The sequence below is a fragment of the Muntiacus reevesi genome, chromosome 6, assembly GCF_963930625.1.
Source record: "Muntiacus reevesi chromosome 6, mMunRee1.1, whole genome shotgun sequence".
NCBI lineage: Eukaryota > Metazoa > Chordata > Mammalia > Artiodactyla > Cervidae > Muntiacus > Muntiacus reevesi.
This window is the reverse complement of record NC_089254.1, coordinates 89077440-89099972: the sequence shown is the minus strand read 5'-3', so window position 1 is coordinate 89099972 and position 22533 is coordinate 89077440. Positions and strand designations below refer to the sequence as shown.

General features: G+C 40.4%; 1 protein-coding gene across 1 annotated transcript in view; it reads right to left on the bottom strand.

Moving 5' to 3' along the window:
* Positions 1 to 21876: 21876 nt before the first annotated feature.
* Positions 21877 to 22533, bottom strand: part of LOC136170340 (carboxypeptidase A4-like) — a 47202-nt gene continuing 46545 nt past the window's right edge. Inside the window, exon 11 of the mRNA XM_065938492.1 lies at positions 21877 to 22061. Within this exon, the coding sequence (XP_065794564.1) occupies positions 21877 to 22061 (185 nt within the window). The remainder of the gene's footprint in view (positions 22062 to 22533) is intronic.

The following is a 22533-nucleotide window of genomic DNA, read 5'->3' as shown; positions in this document are numbered from 1 at the left end:
ACACAAAAAAATTTAAGCTCAAAACAAAAAAGAGAGACTGGAATTTGAGCTAAGTTAGGCAGGGTATGAAGGAGTTAATCATCCAAGGCAGGGTGAAGAAATTGTAGGAAATCTGATTCTTGCCCCGGATCTTTTCTTCATTAAAAGTATTAATTCCCACTTCTGGTTAGAGACCTCCCTAAGGATCTCCAGAGATCACATGAGGTGCTCCAACATTTCCAAATAAAACTCACAAACTAAATTATGTTTAATTTCCAAAATTCCTCCTTGGGTGCTTAATGGAAATAAATACATCAAATGTAATCTTAAAAAACAGAAAAACTCAAGTATCATTATTCACAGTACAAAAGGATTCTTTGACTAACAAGAGGATTTACTACATTCGCTTAACATAACTCCCCCAGGACACTCAAAATGTGATTTAATTAACACAAAACAGGCTTATCCCACCTTTCAGAAATATGCCAAACAGGTGCTTTCAAAGGAAATTGAGAACTGAAAATCCAAGAAAACAATGACCCATCATACAGTGGGTTAAGGCTGCTCTAGCCTAGAGTTTCTAAATCAACTTTATTATTGAAAAATCCCACACTGGGATCATCCCCGCAAGGGAAGCTGTAGCTGACCAACCGTATCTCCAATCACACCTCATGCCTCCCTCTATCATTACACACCATATAAATTCTAATTCTTCACAAGAATTCGTCTAATACAAAACAAGCTCATCATGGGCTGGGGCTGTGTCATCCATCTGTATGACCCCAGGACATCTGCATACAGCCCAGGCACTGCCCAGGACCTACTTATTGATTGATTATGTTGATCCACTCATTCTACCAACTGCCCAAAGCCTAGGAAAACAAACCCTTCTTTCTTGGCCTTTGTCCTTGCCTGCGTCTACCAGCTCTGCAACCACAAGCTCAGAACCTAAATCTTTGCTCTGTTCTGCTCCCCACTTTTAGTTACTGGACTCCTTTCTTATCACGCACAGTCAGAGACCTCACATGGTACCATACTTGAGTATAATCCTTGGATATCAGAGTCTTGCCTTCCCCTCCCCCAGAACTGGTGTCCATCCCCAAACCTAGGTCCAGAAGTTGATGACAGGCTCTTGGGTCATCCTCTGCCACATGGCTGCCTCCACTTAGGCACCCAGCTGGCCTCCTCTCTATAGCAGTACACCCTCCCTCTGCCTTACCAGTTCAGCCACCTAATGGGGAGACCCTAGCTCTATTCCATCTCCACTCAGTCCCTGAAGGGGAGAGGGTTTGCCCAGTGACATTCCCCGGCCCTCAGTCCACAGATCTCACCACACTGTGGCTGAGGGTCTGGCCACACCAGGACCACCCAGCAAATGAAGATGAGGTGTCCCAGATCACAGGACAAGAGCTTGCTCCCCAGTGAGGCAGAGGGTTGGCAGCCACCACCCAAGAACCCACTTCCTACCCTTTGGAGGAAAGGTATCTGCAACCAGGAATGTAGCTGCAGCTAGGGACCACCCCTACAGCTGGGGAGCACCCTACACAGCCCTGGGAGGAGCGGGTGAAGACCCTACTGTGTGGAAGAAAGGCAAAGGTGACCAGATACCTTCCCTATCTGTGGGCCAGCAGGACCAAGTAGTAAACACTTTATAGTCTTTGGTAGGGTGGGGAGGGGTGGGGGAGGGCATGAAGGAAGACAGAGTAAGTATTCTCACTGAATAGTCTTTCTTATATCTAAAACTATAAAAAAGTTTTATACAAAAGTTTTTGTACAAAACTAAGTGGAACTAGATTTGGCCTGCAGGCTGTAGTCTGCCCACCCCCTGGTGTGGCTGAAGAGGCAAGAATTCATTTACAAGACTATTAGAAGCTATTAGAAAGCTCAAGGGAAATCAGAGATGTGCGTTAGAACACTTCTTCAATCAAAACCAATGATTTCCAAAGCTATAGAAGCCTTCTTCAATCAAAGCCAATGATTTCCAAAGCTATAGAAGCCTTCTTCAATCAAAGCCAATGATTTCCAAAGCTGGGCATTCAACTCCTACTGGGGAGAAAGGAAGAAATTAATGACTTCTAGTGTATATTTTTATCTCAAACTTTTTATTTCAATTTTTATGTTTTGTAAAATACATGATAATACAATGGCATGTATACAGAATTTATAGATACATAATTACATATATTGGGTGTGATGTACTAAAAACTTTTTAATTGTAGGAGTGCAGGGTAAAAAAAAATCTGCAGAATGCTGGCCTAATGATCTGGCACTAATTGATTTTGAAAAATCTCACACTTTCATGCCTTTATTTTATGAGTACCTCTTTTCTAACATACTGTTGAGTTTTTTTTTTTAATTAAAATTTTTATTTAAATCAATGTTGACAAATACTAGAGGATTTTCCTGATTTTGAAATCAACGTACTATGAGGAGGGTAAAGCTATTTGAGCACTGCTATGAGCAAGGTTCAGGATTCCCAGGTGGCACTAGTGGTAAAGAACTCGCCTGCCAAAGCTGGACGTAAGAGACGAGTTTAAACCCTGAGTTGGGAAGATTCCTTGGAGAAGGGCATGGCAACCCACTCCAATATTCTTGCCTGGAAAATTCCATGGACAGAGGAACGTGGTGGACTACAGTCCACGGGGTCACAAAGAGTCAGACGTGACTGAAGTGACTTAGCATAGCACAGCATACATCAACAAGGTTCTGCCTTTGGAATCCAACGTGTGGTCAAGATATTGAATGTTCACTGCTCCTTTTGTTGTGTAGCTTTAGAACCATCTTCCCCTATGGCAGGCCTTGGGATGAAGACTTTTTAAGATTACTTCTGGGTCCATGTTTAGTTCATGAACCTTGAAGGACTGTGGTCAAGGATCATGCTCTCCTTGACTTACACCAATTGCATAGTAACACTTCCTGTATGTGCTGAATTCAGCCTCTTTCGCAACAGAAGGAATTGCTGGGGGTGGGGGGGGTGCCTGCAATTTAGCTCCTCACCTTACCTGATTTCATCCAAATGGCTTTATTTGTACATTTTGCCCACATTTTGCAAAAATGGAAAATAACAAACTGAAAATTGTAGTGCCAGTGATTAAACAGTGGAGATAAACTTGATGCAACTGAGATAAACATGAACGGAAATAAACATTTTGGAAACAGATAGCCTCACTTGGACACTCATTGCATAAACCAGATAGCTAGGTATTGATTTGGAAAGGAAAAGATTAAAACTATAAAAGATGTTATCAAGGGCACTGAAAGGTCAAATTTTTACCCCAACTTCAAATTAAGTTGGCTTGCCATTGTTTCATGGATGCCAGCAAAAGACACAAAACCCTGGGTCACAAAGGATTTTATTACTCAGGGTAATACCAGCACTAGTGCCAATTCTCTGAGCCCTGTTTTCTACAAAGAGAGTCAAGTGACATCTGCCCAGGCAATACGTCAAATTATAGGAGAGAAATTCTGAGTGTAGGGAAACTGAAATCTTCAATGATTTCTAGTTTTTTTAATTTGTTAAGTTTTTAAAAAATTTTCTGGTCATACCATGGTTTGCAGGATCTTAGTTCCCTGATCCAGGATTGAACTTCTGTCTTTGGCAGTGAGAACATGCAGTCCTAACCACAGGACCACCAGCTAATTCACGAGATTTTTGTGTGTATATGACCCAGAATGTGGCTTATCTTCATGAAAGTTCATGAGCGCTTGGGAAGAATGTGTATCCCATTGTTGTTGGATGACGCATTCCATAAATGTCAATTAGATCAAGTCAATTGATGGTGCTGTTTAGGTCAACCATATTCTTTTTGATTCTCTGCCTGGTTAACCTAAAAATTACTGAAAGAAGAGTTTTGAAATTCCCAACCAGATAGCAGATTTGTCTATTTCTTCTTGCAGTTTTATAGTTTTTGTCTCATTAATTATAACACTGTTAAGTGCAAACATGCTAAGAACTATTATATATTCTTGGAAAGTTAACTTCTTTGTTGTTATATAATGCCCCTCTTTAATCCTTATAAGTTTCCTTTTTCTGAAGTCCACTTTGTCTGTAATTAAGACAGCTACTACAACTTTCTTTTAACTAGTGTTAACATGGAATAGCTTTCTCCATCAATACACTTTTAACATATCTGAACCTTTATATTTAAAGTGGGTTTCTTGCAGGTAACTTAAAAGTTGGATCTTCTTTATCCAGTTGACAATTTTGGTCTTTCAACTGATGTATTAGACTATTCACATTTAAATTTATTATTGCCATAGCTGGAGTCAATATTACTTGAACTATCATTGGAGTGAACTATTACTGATATAGCTGGATGAATCACAAACTGGAATCAAGATTGCCAGCATAAATATCAATAACCTCAGATATGCAGATGACAACCACCCTTATGGCAGAAAGTGAAGAGGAACTAAAGAGCCTCTTGATGAAGGTGAAAAAGGGGAGTGAAAAAGCTGGCTTAAAACTCAACATTCAAAAAACTAAGGTTATGGCATCCGGTCCCATCACTTCATGGCAAAGAGATGGGGAAACAATGGAAACAGTGACAGACTTTGTCTTCTTGGGCTCCAAAATCACTGCAGCCATTGCAGCCTTGAAATTAAAAGATGCTCATCCCCTGGAAGAAAAGCTATCACAAACCCAGACAACATATTAAAAAGCAGACACATCACTTTGCCAACAAAGGTCCATATAGTCAAAGCTATGATTTTTCCTGTAGTTACGTATGGATGTGAGAGTTGGACCAAAAGGAAGGCTGAGTGCCAAAGAATTGATGCTTGGAACTGATGTTGGAGAAGGCTCTTGAGAGTCCCTTGGACTGCAAGGAGAGCAAACCATCCGACCCTAAAGGAAATCAACCCTGAATATTCCTTGGAAAGACTGATGCTGAAGCTGAAGCTCCAATACTTTGGCCACCTGATGGGAAGAGCTGACTCAATGGAAAAGACCCTGATGCTGGGAAAGATTGAGGGCAGGAAGAGAAAGGGGTGACAGAGGATAAGTGAGATGGTTGGATAGCATCATTGACTCAATGGACCTGAGTTTGAGCAAACTCGGGGAGATAGTGAAGGACAAGGAAGCCTGGCTTGCTGCAGTCCATGGGGTCACAGAGAGTAGGACACTACTGAGCAACTGAACAACAACAACATAGTTGTAGTGATATCTACCACGATTGTAACCATTTTCTATTTGTTATACTTGTTTTTGTTTCTTTTGTTCCCCTCTTTACCTACCTTCTCTGTTTTTAAAAATATATATTTATTTGTTTATTTGGCTGTGCTGGGTCTTAGTTGCATCCTGCAAGATCTTTAGTTGTGGCATGTAAACTCTTCATTGTGGCACGTGGGATCTAGCTCCCTGACCAGGGATCATAAAGGACCTCCCGTATTGGGATCACCCACTACTGGACCACCAGAGAAGTCTCACCTTCTCTTCTTTTAATTGAGCCTTTCAAAGAACTACCCTGGTGGCTCAGACGGTAAAGTGTCTGCCCACAATGCAGGAGTTCAGTTCAGTCGCTCAGTCGTGTCCGACTCTTTGCGACCCCATGAACCACAGCACACCAGGCCTCCATGTCCATCACCAACTCCCGGAGTCCACCCAAACCCATGTCCATTGAGTCAGTGATGCCATCCAACCATCTCATCCTCTGTCGTCCCCTTCTCCTCCTGCCCTCAATCTTTCCCAGCATCAGGGTCTTTACAAATGAGTCAGCTCTTCGCATCAGATGGCCAAACTATTGGAGTTTCAGCTTCAACATCAGTCCTTCCAATGAACACCCAGGACTGATCTCCTTTAGGATGGACTGGTTGGATCTCCTTGCAGTCCAAGGGACTCTCAAGAGTCTTCTCCAACACCACAGTTCAAAAGCATCAATTCTTCGGCACTCAGCTTTCTTTATAGTCCAACTCTCACCTGGGTTCAATCCCTGGTTTGGGAAGATCTCCGGGAGAAGGAAATGGCAACCCACTCCAGTATTCTTGCCTGGAAAATCCCATGGACGGAGAAGCCAGGTAAGCTACAGTCCATGGGGTCACAAAGAGTCAAATATAACTGAGTGACTTTCTTTCTTCAAAGAATTCCACCTTATCCTCTTACTTGGCATATCAAGAATACTTCTTTTAAAAATCATTTTAGTAATTGCCCTAGAATTTGCAATGTATACTTTTAACTATTCTATGTTTGCCTTCAAACAACATGACTTCACATGTGGTGTGGGTACTTTAGAACATTTTCAGTTTATTCCTCTTGCCCCTTATAACATTGCTGAAATAGAGTATGTTTCACATATCCATATCCATAAAATGTAATCTAATTGTTACTATTTTTAAAGTTATCTTTTAGATCAATTAAGAGTAAGAAAAATAAAATATTTTATTTTACCTTCTTTTATTCCTCCCACTTTCTTTATATAGATACTAAGTTTTGACCTATGTCATTTTCCTACTCCCTGAAAAACTTTAAAAAATATTTCTCGCAGAGCCGGAGAAATGAATTGCCTCAGATTTTGTTTGTTTGAAAAAGTATTTCTTCTTCACTTTTTTTTTAAAAAGAAACTTTCATCTTTATTTATTTATGTAATGTCTTAGGCCAGGCTGTGCTCGGCATGCGGGATCTTAGTTCTCCAACCAGGGACTGAACCAGTCCCCCCTGCACTGAGAGCCCAGAGTCTTAACCACTTGACCTAAAGGGAAGACCCCTTCCTCTTTTTTTTTTTTTTTTTTTTTTGCCTCTCTGCTTACCACCCCTTCACTCTTTTTTTTTAATGTTGATATTTAATTATTATCCTGAAGAATGAAATGGCAACCCACTCCAGTATTCTTGCCTAGAGAATCCCATGGAGAAAGGAGCCTAGCAGGCTACAGTCCACAGGTAAGCAAGAGTTGGACAAGACTTAGTGACTAAACCATTTAATTATTATATAAGCTTCAGGTGTACAACATTATAATTCAACAGCTGTATATACCATAAAACAAGTATCACAAATCTAGTTATCATTCATCACCATACAGTTGACTCCATTCCCTCTATTTTACCCACCTCTCAACTCCCTTCCCCTCTGGCAGCCCCTAATCTGATCTGTTTCTATGAATTTATTTTTGTTTTATTTGTTCATTTGTTTTATTTTTTCAGATACAATATATGAGTGAAATCATATGGTATCTATCTTTCTCTGACTTAGTTCACTTATTTCATAATACCTTTAAGATCTATCTATGTTGTTGCAAATGGCAAGATTTCTCTTTTTTATGTCTGAGTGTATTCCATTTTGTATACACACATCTTCTTTATCCATGCATCCATCAATGGACACAGGTTGTTTCCTTATCTCAGCTATTGTAAATAATGCTGTAATGAATATAGAGGTGCATGTATTTTTTTGAGTTAATGTTTTCATGTTCTCTGAAGAAATACACAGAAGTGAAATATATGGGTCAAATGTTCATTCCAGTCTTAATTTTTTTGAGAAACCTCCATATTGCTTTTCATGGTGGCTGTACCAATTTATAGTCCCACCAACAGTGTATGAGGATTCCCTTTTCTCCACACCTTCTGCAACATCTGTTATCCTGTCTTTTCAATCATAGCCATTCTAATAGTTGGGAGATGATCTCTCCCATTGTGGTTTTGATTTGCATTTCCCTAATAATTAGTGATGTTGAACATCTACTCATGCATGTTGCCCATCTGTGTGCCTTCTTTGAAAAAATGTCTATTCAGGTCCTGTGCCAATTTTTTTTTTATCAAAGTTGCTTGTTTTTTGTTTAATTATATGAGTTCTTTATATATATATATTGGGTTGGCCTAAAAGTTCATTCAGGTTTTCCTTTAAGATGGTACAGGAAACTTGAAAGAACTTTTAGGCCAACCCAATATTTTGGATATTAGCCCCTTATCAGATACATGATTTGCACATACCTTCTCCATTCAATATGTTGCCTTTTCAATGTAAGACAGTTTCCTTCACTATACAGAAGCTTTTTAGTTTGATGTGGTTCCATTTGTCTATTTTTGCTTTTGTTTCCCTTGCCTTTGGAGTCAGATCCATGAGCTATCACTACATGTCTTTGAGGTTGAGTGTTAAGTGTTACTCACTCAGTCGCTTCTGACTCTCTGTGACCCCAAGAACTGTAGCCAGGTTCCTCTGTCCATGGGATTCTACTGGCAAGAATACTGGAGTGGGTTGCCATTCCCTTCTTCAGGAGACCTTCTGGACTCAGGAATCGAAATCACATCTTCAGCATTGCAGGCAGATTCCTTACCATCTGAGCCACCAGAGACTGCCTATGCTTTCTTCTAGCAATTTTGTGGTTTTAGGTCTTACATTCAAGTCTTTAATCCATTTTGAGTTAACTTTTGTGTACAGTGTAAGACAGTGGTCTAGTTTCATTCTTTTTCATGTGACTATCTAGCTTTCCCAACACTACTTATTGAAGAGACTATCCTTTTTCCATTGTATGTTCTTTGTTTCTTTGTCCTAAATTGTCCTTAAACATATAGGTTTATTTCTGAGCTCTCACTTCTGTTCCATTGGTCTGTGTGTCTGTGTTTGCCAGTACCATATTGTTTTATTATTAGATCTTTGTAGTATAGTTCGACATCAGGGAGCAGGATATCTCCAGCTGTGTTCTTTTCTCAAGACTGAATAGCCTTTTTGAGTCTCTTTCAGTCCTGAAGGATAATCTAACTGGGTAGGAATTCTAAGTTTGTCTTATTTTGTTTAAAATTTTAAATATTTCACTCCATACTCTTTTTGCTTTCACAGCTTCTGACAATTTCACTGTAATTCTTATGCTTGTTGTTCTGTAAGTAGTAAGGTAATTTTCCCCTTTCTTGTTTTCAAGATTTTTTGTCTTTATTTTTATGCAGTTTGAATATGATGATTATTCTACTATACTGAACAGTAAACAACTGTTTCCTTCACTCCAGAGGGAACATTATCTCCATCCTCCAAAGCTATTTACTGTTCTAACATCCTTGAAAAGATCATCTGGATGTGCAGAAAGACAAGAGATCTATGAAGAATTTATCCACGTATAAAACACTGTGCAAATTGCACTGGAAGTTGTGTTCAAAACAGTGTCCTCAGGGAGAATTCCCTGGTGGCCCAATGGCTAGGACTTGGTGCTTTCACTACTGTGGTTCCGGGTTCAATCTCTGGTCAGGGAACTAAGATTCCTGCAAGTTGCATGGTGCAGCTGAAATTTTAAAGTGCTCTCAGTCTTGGTTGTCCATTAGTATCAGCTGAGATCTTTATAAGCCAATGCTCACAGATTCTGTTTCAATTGGTCTGGGGTTGAACCCAAGCCATCAGTGGTTTGCAAAACCCCTGGGTGATTCTAATGTAGAACCATGGTGGAGAACACCTGTCTAAAAGACGCTGAGGTGAGGTATAATTAGTAAATATATTTTTAGCTCAGTGCTTCTCAAAAGTTTACTGGGCATGTGAATTACTTGAATGTGAATTACTTCAATGCAGACTCTGATTCAGTAGGTCTGGAGTGGAGCCAGGGATTCTGTTTCTGACAAGCTCCTGAATATAGCCTAATGCTATCATTTGACTCTGAGCAGAAAGGTTACTGGGATTCCCTGGTGGCTCAGATAGTAAATCATCTGCCTGCAATGCGGGAGACCCAGGTTCAATCCCTGGGCCGGAAAGGTTATCTCTCATTGAGAATATGCTAATTATAATGTGTGTCTACTGTAAACTTTCATATATATACATGTTCAGAAACTTACCATATATGAAAGGAGAAGGCAGCTTGACTCTGGAAGATGGTTTTGCAGTAAGAGTGAGACCTTTTGCTTCCCAAGACCACAGAAAACACCTTGGGTGTTGAGATCTTGAAAAATTTGACAGTTCAGGGTGTTAACAAAAACACAGAGATTTAGAATACATGGCCAGTAAATCCTAAACAACAACTTTACTCTGAATCTCACATTGCTCAAATATGGATGGTGGTAATAGCTGAGGAATGGTCCACAAATTTGGATTCAAGTGCCAGAGAAATCCTGATACTACTAGAGCAGAGAGTCCATCAGGTTTGAGCAACCCAGGGAAACACTGATTAATGTGTTATTATTTCTCCATCTACGGGAATATGAAAAATTATCTCTGAACTGCCTCCTCTCAATCTTTCAGTTTAATTTCCAAAGGTTATGATACCATTGACCTCTGAGCCCTCAGAGCTGGCACTTGTATCTTTCCCCCACCCTGCAGCCCTGGCAAAGAGTACAAGGGGAAATCCCTCTTCCAGGGCCGGTGCTATTGATTAGCAGGCCTTCCCCAGCCTCAGCAGTAAACAATCTGCCTATAATGCAGGAGTCTCAGGAGACATGGGTTTGATCCCTGGGTCAGGAATATCCCCTGGAGAAGGGAATGCAACCCACTCCAGTTTTCTTGCCTGGAGAAACCCCATAGACAGAGGAGTCAGGCAGGTTACAGTCCATGAGGTCGCATATAGTCGAACACAACTGAAATGACTTAGCATGCACGCATCCCAGCCTAGCAATTTGTCCACCTTCAGCCTAAACAAATCTTTCTGGCTACAGGAGCCCCTTATTTGTATTCCTGAGTAAACAGAAGGCTCCTAGACTTCCTGCCAGGCATCAAGGAACCTGGAGGACATAAAGAAGCATGCCTGTAAGATACTTATCCTATTGATGGCCCTGGGGCAAGAGGGAGAGAGGAAGATCTGGGGCCTTCTTTGACATGCCTCCTTAGCAAGTTAATGCCTGTTTACCACCAACTGCTGCTAGAAGTATCTAGAAATACCACTTCAGGGACTTCCCTAGTGGGCCAGTGGTTAGGAATCAGCCTGCCAACACAGGGCATGTGGGTATGATCCCTCACCTAGGAACGAAGATCTCACATGATGCAGGGCAACTAAACCCATGAACCACCACTCCAGAGCCCACATACTTCAACTAAGACCCGACACAGCCAAAAACAAATAATAAAATATTAAAATACATATGTTTTTTTTTTAATTTTAAATAAAGAAATAATACCACTTCACAACAATGAGATAGGTCATCCTTCCTTTCCCACCGAGCCTTACTTCTCTGAGTTTTCTCATACAGATATGCTGAAATGAGAGCAGGAGGTCTTGGCTTTCCCTGACCTCTGGGCTTCTTACATCCATCAGCAAAGAAAAATACCATGGCAAGATACTCAGAGCCAAGGAAGGGAGACTGCCTCAGCCCATTAGGCAAGTGAATCAGATGTGAAATGACACTGCTGTAGGGGTCACCAGTTTTTGCTCATGTACTATGGACCCAAAATAAATAAAACCTTGGCTCTGCCCTTGAGAGTTCAAAATCTGAGTTAATGGTTTTCTAAGGTTAGGTCAAGTTGTTTAAATACTCAAACAGAATATATCTATCTGTTTGTTGAGAGCAGTAGACATTTTGTCGTTCAAGGTTTCAAGAGGCTAATAATTAAAGATGGGAGTAGTTGGTTCCATAGGCTGTCTAATCTCTAAGAAAGTGCACGAAGTCCCTAATGGATGGAAATAGTGTCTTTGGTCCATTCCAGATGTTTCATAATAATTAAAATATTGTCCCTTGATGACAATGTTAGGTGCAGGAACAGGGGGCAGACCCACGGGAACCACACAATGCCCCTCAATTGTGGGTGTCATCAGCCAGCAATGGTAGCCAGAGAGGGAGAATACGGCTCCTGTTTCTTCCCTAAACTTCCTCTTATCGCAGCAAACCTAGAAACTCAAAGCTTTCAGAGGTCAGGAAGGTAGTACAGGGTTGTGAGACCAAAAAAGCTGGAGGAACTCTGTGCATTTTAAAAGCATTCAAATTACTTTCTCAGCAACAATTTCTAGAGCTGGCCTAGAAAATCTGCTTCACCATTTCCATCTGTTTTGGTTTGGACATGTTACTTCACCTCTTTAATTCTTCGACTCCTCATCAGTAAATAGGGACAGGAATACGCAGCCTGCATGTATCCCCAGGTGGTTGTGATAATTTAATTATCCAGTATAAATAAAAGCATTTTTAAAATATAAATCATTACAAAAATGCAAGCAATTTAATATCAAGTCTTCTTTATCTCTGAAGCTTTAATTTATGTTCTGTTTCTCTTAGAACTGAGGGATATACATTCCTATCTATTTTCCAGAATTCCACTGATAATATTTGTTGGAAAAAATACTCTTTTTCTGCTGCCCTAACTTGTTGAGAGTACGGCTTATGCAATTGTTAACTTGCTGCTCTACAGCAAATCAAATCGACAAATATTTACTAGCTGCTGAGCTCAGCTTTGTAAGAAATACAAAAACTATGAGATTCACTTTCTGCTTTAAAGGAGCAAATTGCCCAGCTGCACATGGTACCCATATATACCTTTTTTTTTTCCATTTATTTTTATTAGTTGGTGGCTAATTACTTTACAATATTGTAGCAGTTTTTGTCATACATTGACATGAATCAGTCATGGATTTACATGTATTCCCCATCCCGATCCCCCCTCCCACCTCCCTCTCTACCCAATCCCTCTGGGTCTTCCCAGTGCACCAGGACCAAGTACTTGTCTCATGCATCCAACCTGGGCTGGTGATCTATTTCACACTTGATAATATACATGTTTCAATGCTGTTCTCTCGAAACATCCCACCCTCGCCTTCTCCCACAGAGTCCAAAAGTCTGTTCTGTACATCTGTGTATCTTTTTCTGATTTGCATATAGGGTTATCGTTACCATCTTTCTAAATTCCATATATATGCATTAGTATACTGTATTGGTGTTTATCTTTCTGGCTTACTTCACTCTGTATAATGGGCTCCAGTTTCATCCATCTCATTAGAACTGATTCAAATGAATTCTTTTTAATGACTGAGTAATATTCCATGGTGTATATGTACCACAGCTTCCTTATCCATTTGTCTGCTGATGGGCATCTAGGTTGCTTCCATGTCCTGGCTATTATAAACAGTGCTGCAGTGAACATTGGGGTGCATGTGTCTCTTTCACATCTGGTTTCCTCAATGTGTATGCCCAGAAGTGGGATTGCTGGGTCATATGGCAGTTCTATTTCCAGTTTTTTAAGAAATCTCCACACTGTTCTCCATAGTGGCTGTACTAGTTTGCATTCCCACCAACAGTGTAAGAGGGTTACCTTTTCTCCACAACCTCTCCAGCATTTATTGCTTGTAGACTTTTGGATAGCAGCCATCCTGACTGGCGTGTAATGATATCTCATTGTGGTTTTGATTTGCATTTCTCTGATAATGAGTGATGTTGAGCATTTTTTCATGTGTTTGTTAGCCATCTGTATGTCTTCTTTGGAGAAATGTCTGTTTAGTTCTTTGGCCCATGTTTTGATTGGGTCATTTATTTTTCTGGAATTGAGCTGCAGGAGTTGCTTGTATATTTTTGAGATTAATCCTTTGTTGCTTCATTTGCTATTATTTTCTCCCAATCTGAGGGCTGTCTTTTCACCTTCCTTATAGTTTCCTTTGTTGTGCAAAAGCTTTTAAGTTTCATTAGGTCCCATTTGTTTATTTTTGCTTTTATTTCCAATATTCTGGGAGGTGGGTCATAGAGGATCTTGCTGTGATTTATGTCAGGGAGTGCTTTGCCTATGTTCTCCTCTAGGAGTTTTATAGTTTCTGGTCTTACATTTAGATCTTTAATCCGTTTTGAGTTTATTTTTGTGTATGGTGTTAGAAAGTGTTCTAGTTTCATTCTTTTACAAGTGGTTGACCAGTTTTCCCAGCACCACTTGTTAAAGAGGTTGTCTTTTTTCCATTGTATATCCTTGCCTCCTTTGTCAAAGGTAAGGTGTCCATAGGTCCGTGGATTTATCTCTGGGCTTTCTATTCTGTTCCATTGATCTATATTTCTGTCTTTGTGCCAGTACCATACTGTCTTGATGACTGTGGCTTTGTAGTAGAGCCTGAAGTCAGGCAGGTTGATTCCTCCAGTTCCATTCTTCTTTCTCAAGATTGCTTTGGCTATTCAAGGTTTTTTGTATTTCCATACAAATTGTGAAATTATTTGTTCTAGTTCTGTGAAAAATACCGTTGGTAGCTTGATAGGGATTGCATTGAATCTATAGATTGCTTTGGGTAGTATAGCCATTTTTGACAATATTGATTCTTCCAATCCATGAACACAGTATATTTCTCCATCTGTTTGTGTCCTCTTTGATTTCTTTCATCAGTGTTTTATAGTTTTCTATGTATAGGTCTTTTGTTTCTTTAGGTAGATATACTCCTAAGTATTTTATTCTTTTTGTTGCAATGGTGAATGGTATTGTTTCCTTAATTTCTCTTTCTGTTTTCTCATTGTTAGTGTATAGGAATGCAAGGGATTTCTGTGTGTTAATTTTATATCCTGCAACTTTACTATATTCGTTGATTAGCTCTAGTAATTTTCTGGTAGAGTCTTTAGGGTTTTCTATGTAGAGGATCATGTCATCTGCAAACAGCGAGAGTTTCACTTCTTCTTTTCCTATCTGGATTCCTTTTACTTCTTTTTCTGCTCTGATTGCTGTGGCCAAAACTTCCAAAACTATGTTGAATAGTAGTGGTGAGAGTGGGCAACTTTGTCTTGTTCCTGATTTTAGGGGAAATGCTTTCAATTTTTCACCATTGAGGGTAATGCTTGCTGTGGGTTTGTCATATATAGTTTTTATTATGTTGAGGTATGTTCCTTCTATTCCTGCTTTCTGGAGAGTTTTTATCATAAATGGATGTTGAATTTTTTCAAAGGCTTTTTCTGCATCTATTGAGCCCATATATTCTAAGGAGGGAAAAACTGCCTATGCTCTCTGGATGCTACCAATACACCTGGAGCTTTACTTCAAATACAAGAAACAGCTGGTGTTCATGATTTAAGGCTCAATACAAACAGCAGAGAGAATTTATTTAACAAGCTGTCTGGTTTGGAAAAATTCCAGAATTTATCAACTAGAAAGATAAGGATGATGATGATAATGATAAAAATGATTCTTCATAGTTGGTCTGAAGATAGTGACATAAAAAAAGTACAATCTACATAAGACATTCCAAAACTGGAACAAATCCTCAACTTCACCCAAAATAGACTTATTGCAGGCAGCACCTGTAAAAACCAATGGTAACCCTACACACTTGACATGGCTGTGCATGGAAGCTGGACCTATGGAAGTTTCAGGCCATGGTCCTTTGATTAATCCTTTTACTGAAAAGGGCATCAATATCTGTTTAACATAGAAAAGCTCCCAGAGAAAGAACCCCGAAATTTCAAAACCCAAATAATACTCAAAATGGAAACATCCAACCAGTGCTTTTCTGTGAATTATTGAGATCTTTAAGTCTTAAGAAAAATCTAAAAAAAATACATTGCTTCTGTGGGACTTTCCTGGCAGTCCAGTGGCTAAGACTCTGTGCTTCCACTGCAGGGCATGCTGGTTTGATCCCTGGTTAGGGAACTAAGATCTCACATGCCACAAGGTGTGGCCAATAAATAAATAAGGGTTCTAATAAGGGAAAATGCCAATGCCTCATTCAGAAATGAATTTTTAACATTTGGTGAGAATAAAAATTCAAGCTAACACATATGGAGTACTTCCACCTGTAGGTAAAGTGCTTAAGACTTTCATGCATTAGCTTACTGAATCCTCTTCATAAGTTACTATAAATACAGTCACTATCCTCATCTTAAAGTAAAGGAAACTAGGGCTCCCAGAGGTTATAGCACGGCTCAAGGTCACATGACCGAGTGAAGGAGTTGGGCTATTTGGCTGCTCCTTGCCATATTTAACACAGACAAGTGGATATGGTCTGCCTTGAAGTCCCCAGATGGTTGCAGTTCAATAAGCAGCTCTGGTTTCAAGTACCTAATCCCATCCACAGCCATGTACTATGCCCCTACCCCATCCTATTATTTACTTCACAGAAGGTCTTCTTTTGGTCCCCAACAGGATTGGGTATAAGACTTGAAAATGGCTCAGCGAGCCCCCTCCCAATAGTACAAAAAAGAGAATTTAAAATACTTTTTTTCCATTATCAATAGATTATCTCTTTTCTACCCTCTTCGATGTCCTTAATAGTGAAAAATTCCATGGAAACTGGTTTGATGAGGTATGAGAGCCTTTTTAACTGAAATGTGATTCAGAAATTCAAGTTGTATCCATGAAAGTTTATGATTTAGATCTTCTCTTTTTCAGTGGGGTCTTCACTTAGGGAACAGAAGATATTGTTTGTTTTGGGCAAGAACCTTATTGCTCTTCAGATTTTCCACCTGTAAAATGTGGATAACATTAGCCCCCATTTTCCATGTGGTTTTGGGGAGTATAAAAGAATACAAGGAAGAGAGGTAAGAACAATTTTATAATATTATACAAGCCAGATGCCATCTTCTCTAACATTTCCAATCTAGAGGCCCCACCACCACCCATCACTCTGCTGACAGCAGCTGGTTTTATTTATAGCATCTCTCATTATCCAAATTAAAATTTATTTTATTTGGCTGTGACAGGTCTTAGTCTCAGCACTTGGGATCTAGTTCACCAATCCAGGCCCCCAGCATTGGAAGCAAGGAGCCATAGCCACTGGACCATCAGGGAAGTTTCCCAAATTAAAATTTTAATTTAACAGTTCTCTTGAGAACTTCCTGTCTCTCCAACTACAGTGAAATTCCATGCAAGAAGGGATTTTTGTTTTTTTGTTTAACATTGCATTGCCAGCATCTAAAACTGTCCCTGGTACACATTAGATTCTCAATAAATGCATGTTGCATGTATGTTGCATAGGAAAACCTTTTTTAAAAAACTATATCTTTGTAAACACTTTTAAAAATGGGATTTCAGGTCCATATGTGCATGCTCAGTTGTGTCTGACCCTTTCCAATCCTATAGACTGTAGCCCACCAGGCTCTTCTGTCCATGGGATTCTCCAGGCAAGAATACTGGAATGGGTTGCCATTCCGTCCTCCAGGGGATCTTCCCAACCCAGGGATCAAACCCATGTCTCCTGTGTCTCCAGCATTTCAGGCAAATTCTTTACCCACTGAGCCACCTGGGAAGTCCTAGAAATAGATTGTCAGTTCAGTTCAGTTCAGTCGCTCGGTCATGTCTGACTCTTTGCACCCCATGGACTGCAGCATGCCAGGCTTCCCTGTGCATCATCAACTCCCAGAGTTTACTAAAACTCAAGTCCATTGAGTCAGTGATGCCATCCAACCATCTCATCCTCTGTCGTCCCCTTCTCCTCCTGCCTTCAGTCTCTCCCAGCATCAGGGTCTTTTCTAGTGAGTCAGTTCTTCACATCAGGTGGCCAAAGTAATTAACTGTAATTAATCCAAATTAATTGCAATTGTAATTACAAATTAATTGCAATTAAGGATTAATTGTAATCCTTGGTTAATGGCATGCCCTCTTTTGTTATTTAGGTGTTAAGTTAGGTTTTTTACCTGGAAAAAAAAAAAAAGGTAATCTAAAACAAAAGCTCAGGTCCTTCATCTCACCAAAGGGCTTTGACCCTTATCTCATGTCCCAACCTCTCCCCATTTAAGGTAATCATCATTCAGAATCCCAGGTTCTCCATTTCCCTACAAGTAGATCCTGAGATGGGATTCTTGTTTAGATGATTTACTGAGGGAGTTCTCAGGAGAAGGGGAATTTGGGAAGCAGGGATGGAGAGGGAAAAAGAGCTCAGCAAGGATGTGGAATCTGCTGGGGCCTGGATTCAGAGCTCTCAGGCATACAGTGAACCACAGCATTGACTCTACCTTGAAGCAAAGACTACCTGTTTGTACCCGGAGTCAGTCAGTGAAGGACTGACATTTGGGGAGGTGATAAACAGAAAGCAGGTACATGGTTTCCTGGGTAAGGCAACTTCCATTTGGCTAATGGCAATACTCCAGAGAAGGATGGGGCCTGATATGTTTGACAGCCAACATTCATAGTAGCTAGGGATAAGTGCACTTGACCAGGAAAAGGGGGCTGTGTGTGTCTACTGTATCTTGCTTCCCTCCTATCCTTTTTATTGAGTTATAGCTGATTTACAATATTGCATGTTTTAGGTGTACAACAAAGTGATTCATAATATTTAAAGATTATATTACATTCATATTTATTATAAAATATTTGCTATATTCCCTGTGCTGGACAATATATATCCTTATAGCTCATTTATTTTATACATAGTAGTTTGTACCTCTTAATCCCCTACCCCTATCTAGCCCCCTCCCTTTCCCCATTACACACCACTTTGTTCTCTATATCTGTGAGTCTGTTCATTTTTTTTATATTCACTCATTTGTTTTATTTTTCAGATTCTACATATAACTGATAACACAGTATCTGTCTTTCTGTCTGACTTGTTTTACTATTGCTTACTTTTTTACATAGTCTTATCAAATTTTGTATGTCTTCCTTATAAGTGTGTGTGTATATGTGTATATATAAATTATATATATATATATTTACCTTCCAACTATTTGGAACTTTCTAGAAAGGAAATCACACTAAATTTTGTTCTGACTGTAGTATAATATTTCGGTATGTGAAAATACCATATTTATTCATCCACTGTCCCACTGGTGGACTTTTAAGTTGTCTTTAGGTTTTTGCTGTTATGAACAGTGTTGCTGTGAAGATTCTCATATATGTCTCCAGTGACATACTGCAAGAATTTCTTGGGTTTATAACTCTGGGAGACAGTGAAGGGCAGGGGAGCCTGGCATGGTGCAGTCCATGAGGTCACAAAGAGTCGGATACAACTTAGCGACTGAACAGCAATGCTTGAGATGGAAGGGATGGATCAAAGTGTGAAATTTAGAAGATAATGCCAAACTATTCTCCAAAGTTAATTTGCTAATTCACACACCCACCAACAAGGTTAGAGATCCTGTTATCTACCTCCTCTCCAACTTTTCTCTTTTTTTTTTTTTGGCTGTACTGTGTCTTCATTGCTGCTTGTGGGCTTTCTCTAAGAGTTTGAGCTGATGGGGGATGCTCTTCGGTGCAGTGTGTAGGCTTCTCATTACTGTGGCTTCTCTTGTTGCAAAGCACAGGCTGTAGGCATACCGACTGCAGTAGTTGCACCACACTGGCTCAGAAGTTGGAGTGCAAAGGTTCTAGAGACAAGCTCAGTGATGTGGTACACAGGCTTGGTTGCTCCACGCCGTATGGAATCTTCCCAGGCCAGGGATCAAATCAGTATCCTCTGCTTTGGCAGGCAGATTCCTATCTACTGCCCACCAAGGTCCTCCAAATTTCTGACTTATATAAACTGAATGAGTATAAAATGGCTTTTCATTTTGGTTTTGATTTGTATGTCTTCCATCAGTAATCATCTCTTCCTGAAAGCGTCAGTCACTCAGCTGTGTCCAACTCTTTGTGATCCCAGGACTGTAGCCCACTAGGCTCCTCTGTCCATGGGATTCTCCAGGCAAGAATACTGGAGTGGGCAGCCATTTCCTTCTCCAGGGGATCTTCCTGACGCAGGAATTGAACCCATGTCTCCCACATTGCAGGCAGATTCTTTACCACTGAGCCACCAGGGAAGTTCACCCTCTGGACTATAGCCCGCCAAGTTCCTCTGTCCATGAGATTCTCCAGGCCCGAATACTGGGGTGGGTTGCCATGGCCTCTTCCAGGGGATCTTCCTGACCCAGGGATCGAACCTGCTTCTCCTGCAGCTTCTGCATTGCAGGCAGTTTCTTTACTGCTGAGCCATGGGGGAAGCTTCAATCATCTCTTCCTATGTTATCAGAATACCTGTTACTTCTTCTTAAGTGAAGTGCTTGCTCATATCTTTTATCCAGTTTTCTATTGGATTATTTATCCTTTTCTTACTAATCTGTAGGAGTTCTTTGTATGTCTTTTATCTTTTGAGTGTATTATGAATATTATGGCTATCTTCTAATTTCCAACTTGTTTTCTCATTTTATAGAGTCTTTTAATGATATCTCTTAATTTTATTATAGTCACAGGTATTCTTTTATGGTTTTTATGCCTTGTTTAATAAACCTTTCTCTTAAGGAATCTAAAGGACCATTTCAATCTTGGGGGTGGGCAAGGGGTTTCACAAACAGAGGTTACAGGCAAGTCACAGAGGCAAGCATGTTATATCTACGGAGGCATTGTCTAGTCTGAAGCAGCCCTGACTAGCCAGCACAAGCGACCAGCTGGCTGGCAGGTGTGCTTTGGTTATAGAATTGGATGTATCAATGCTATTAGAGCTGGATACCATTAAAAATTCTAATCATAGACTGTAATTAACTTTCCTTGCTCTGACGCCCCGCTCACTAAACAACCTTCTGATTATAATTTGGCTTCCCATGTATCTTTGCCTACAGGGAGAGAATGTACTGTTCAGGCCGACGTGAGGATCCAATCCACTAAACAGTTACATGCCATGATGTAAATTAATAAATTTGTATTCTGATTTTATCATGTGCCTCATCTAAGCTCTGAAGGCGTGAGTCAGCATCCCCAAGTCTAATCAATACAGACAGAAAATATCAAGCCTCTGAGCTGAAAAACCAAGAACTAGACCCTGGACCAGAGCGCAATCACCAAGGTAACATTACCCTGGAGGCCCTTCAGCCTGATGGAGAAGGGTATGTCATGTGATATGGACAGGGATTAAAATTGACTTTTGACATTACAAAGAGCTGCATATTCAAAACCAACCATGGCTTGGTTCCATTCAGGTGAAGGCAAAGAATAGAAGATGATCAGGAGACTCATATTGAATATTTATTGGCTTATGAGCACATACCAGATGCTGCACAAATCCTAGGCAGAAGGGTAAGATTTACAGACATGTTTGAAAAGAGCAAATTAAAAGAGAGAGAGAGAGAGAGAGAGAAAATAAAACAGGCAGATGGTACATGCTAAGGAAAAATGTAACAAGAGGAGCCTGACTGATGAATCTCTGCTCCACCTTGCTACTCAAGGTCCAAGATACAAAACAGAAAAAGCAACTTTAAAGATCAAAACCAAAAAATGAAAACCAGGAGAAGGAAACAACACAAGGTACACCAGCGAACAAATAGGGATGTGCAAGGGTGGCAAGATTACCCAAGCCAGAGGAGTGATTTAGGACCAACAGGGTGAGAGAAAGATCTCTGGAGTAAGTTTAAAAGGCAAAGTAGAGGTGAGCCCATCAGGACACACGGGGATAATTTACCTATCCTGCTATTATATGAGATTAGCACTTAATCCAGGCTTTCTGAGTGAGCAGTACCTATGAGGACACAGATCACTTTCTGGATCCCAGTTACACTGAATAATAAAGGGGAGAATGTGATCAGAATTGTAATATCTGGGAATTTTTGACCCAGTGATGACATGTGAGTCTATATTTTATATTCAGACTAACAGCGAACAAAAACAAAACAAGGGGATGACCTGTACTGAGGAACCTATGGGATCTATTTTTCAAAGAAAAATATGTTCAAGAAGGAGTGAGATCAGTTAAAGGAAGTTCTGTGACATCTGTGAGACCAGTCTGAAAGACAAGCATTACCTCCCACAGCGCTTCCCTTGGGGCTCCCACCAGAGCAAAGCCATGGGTGTGGTTAGATCAGATGAAACTAGAAAACCATTTCACACGCCTTTTGATCTAAAAATGAGGTAGAGACACGCCACTCAGTAAAGGTTGATCCTAAGTGTGGCTTGCCCACCCAGCTATGTGGAAGGAAAGGCATACAGAGAGCTCGGTGAAACAGCAGAACCAAAACACAGCAGGCTAGCAGAAGTGCTTCTCTTAGCACACGGCCAGAATGCACAAAATACACGGAAGGGGGCTGGCAGGTGGCTGACCTGTGTTCTCTACAAAGCCAGAAGACTCTGACTCATGTATGAAGGAATAAGCTCTCTTTAATAAGGGCCTCTGTGTGTGTGCACAAGGGGATATAAAATGTAGACAGGACGAGGCTCTCTTCTAGATGTTGTCCCGCACATGCTCCATGATGGTCTTCAGCCCCAGCCAGGTCTCCTGTGCAGTGGGGATGATCTGGCTGGCAGGCAGAGCGAAGCCATAGTCCCCAGTATCTCTCAACTCAAAAGAGAACGCATACTTGATGCCATTATCATATGCCCAGTCAATAGTACTCCCACTAGATGCATCTGTTGAGTCAAAAAGAGAAAACACTTTGAAGCCTAGTTCCTTTCAGGGTTAGATGGGACGGGGCTAGGAGCTCTGCCAACCTGTGGTTCCTTAGTGATCTATAGTTCTTTCTGAAAGTCATCAGGCGTACACAGAAATGTTGACCTGATCCCTATGTCTCAGACTGTCCTGTACCATGAAGGTCTTCACTGGTCTCAATCCAAGAGATTTTAAATCCTCATTTCCATTTTGTCACCACTTCACTGTTAGGACTCCTTCAGGTCACTGGAAGCCAATATCTGCCAAGTGTGGGAGGCAGCCTCCAACACAGCCACAATGATCCTCATCTCCTAGTATTCACATCCTTGTGTAACGCCCTCCTACACTGGACAGGGCCAACATCACCTGTCTGACTGCAGAAATGAAAGTGTGCACCCTTCAAAACTAGGTCACAAATAAAAATGGCTTCTGCCCTTGCTCTCTCTTGAATTA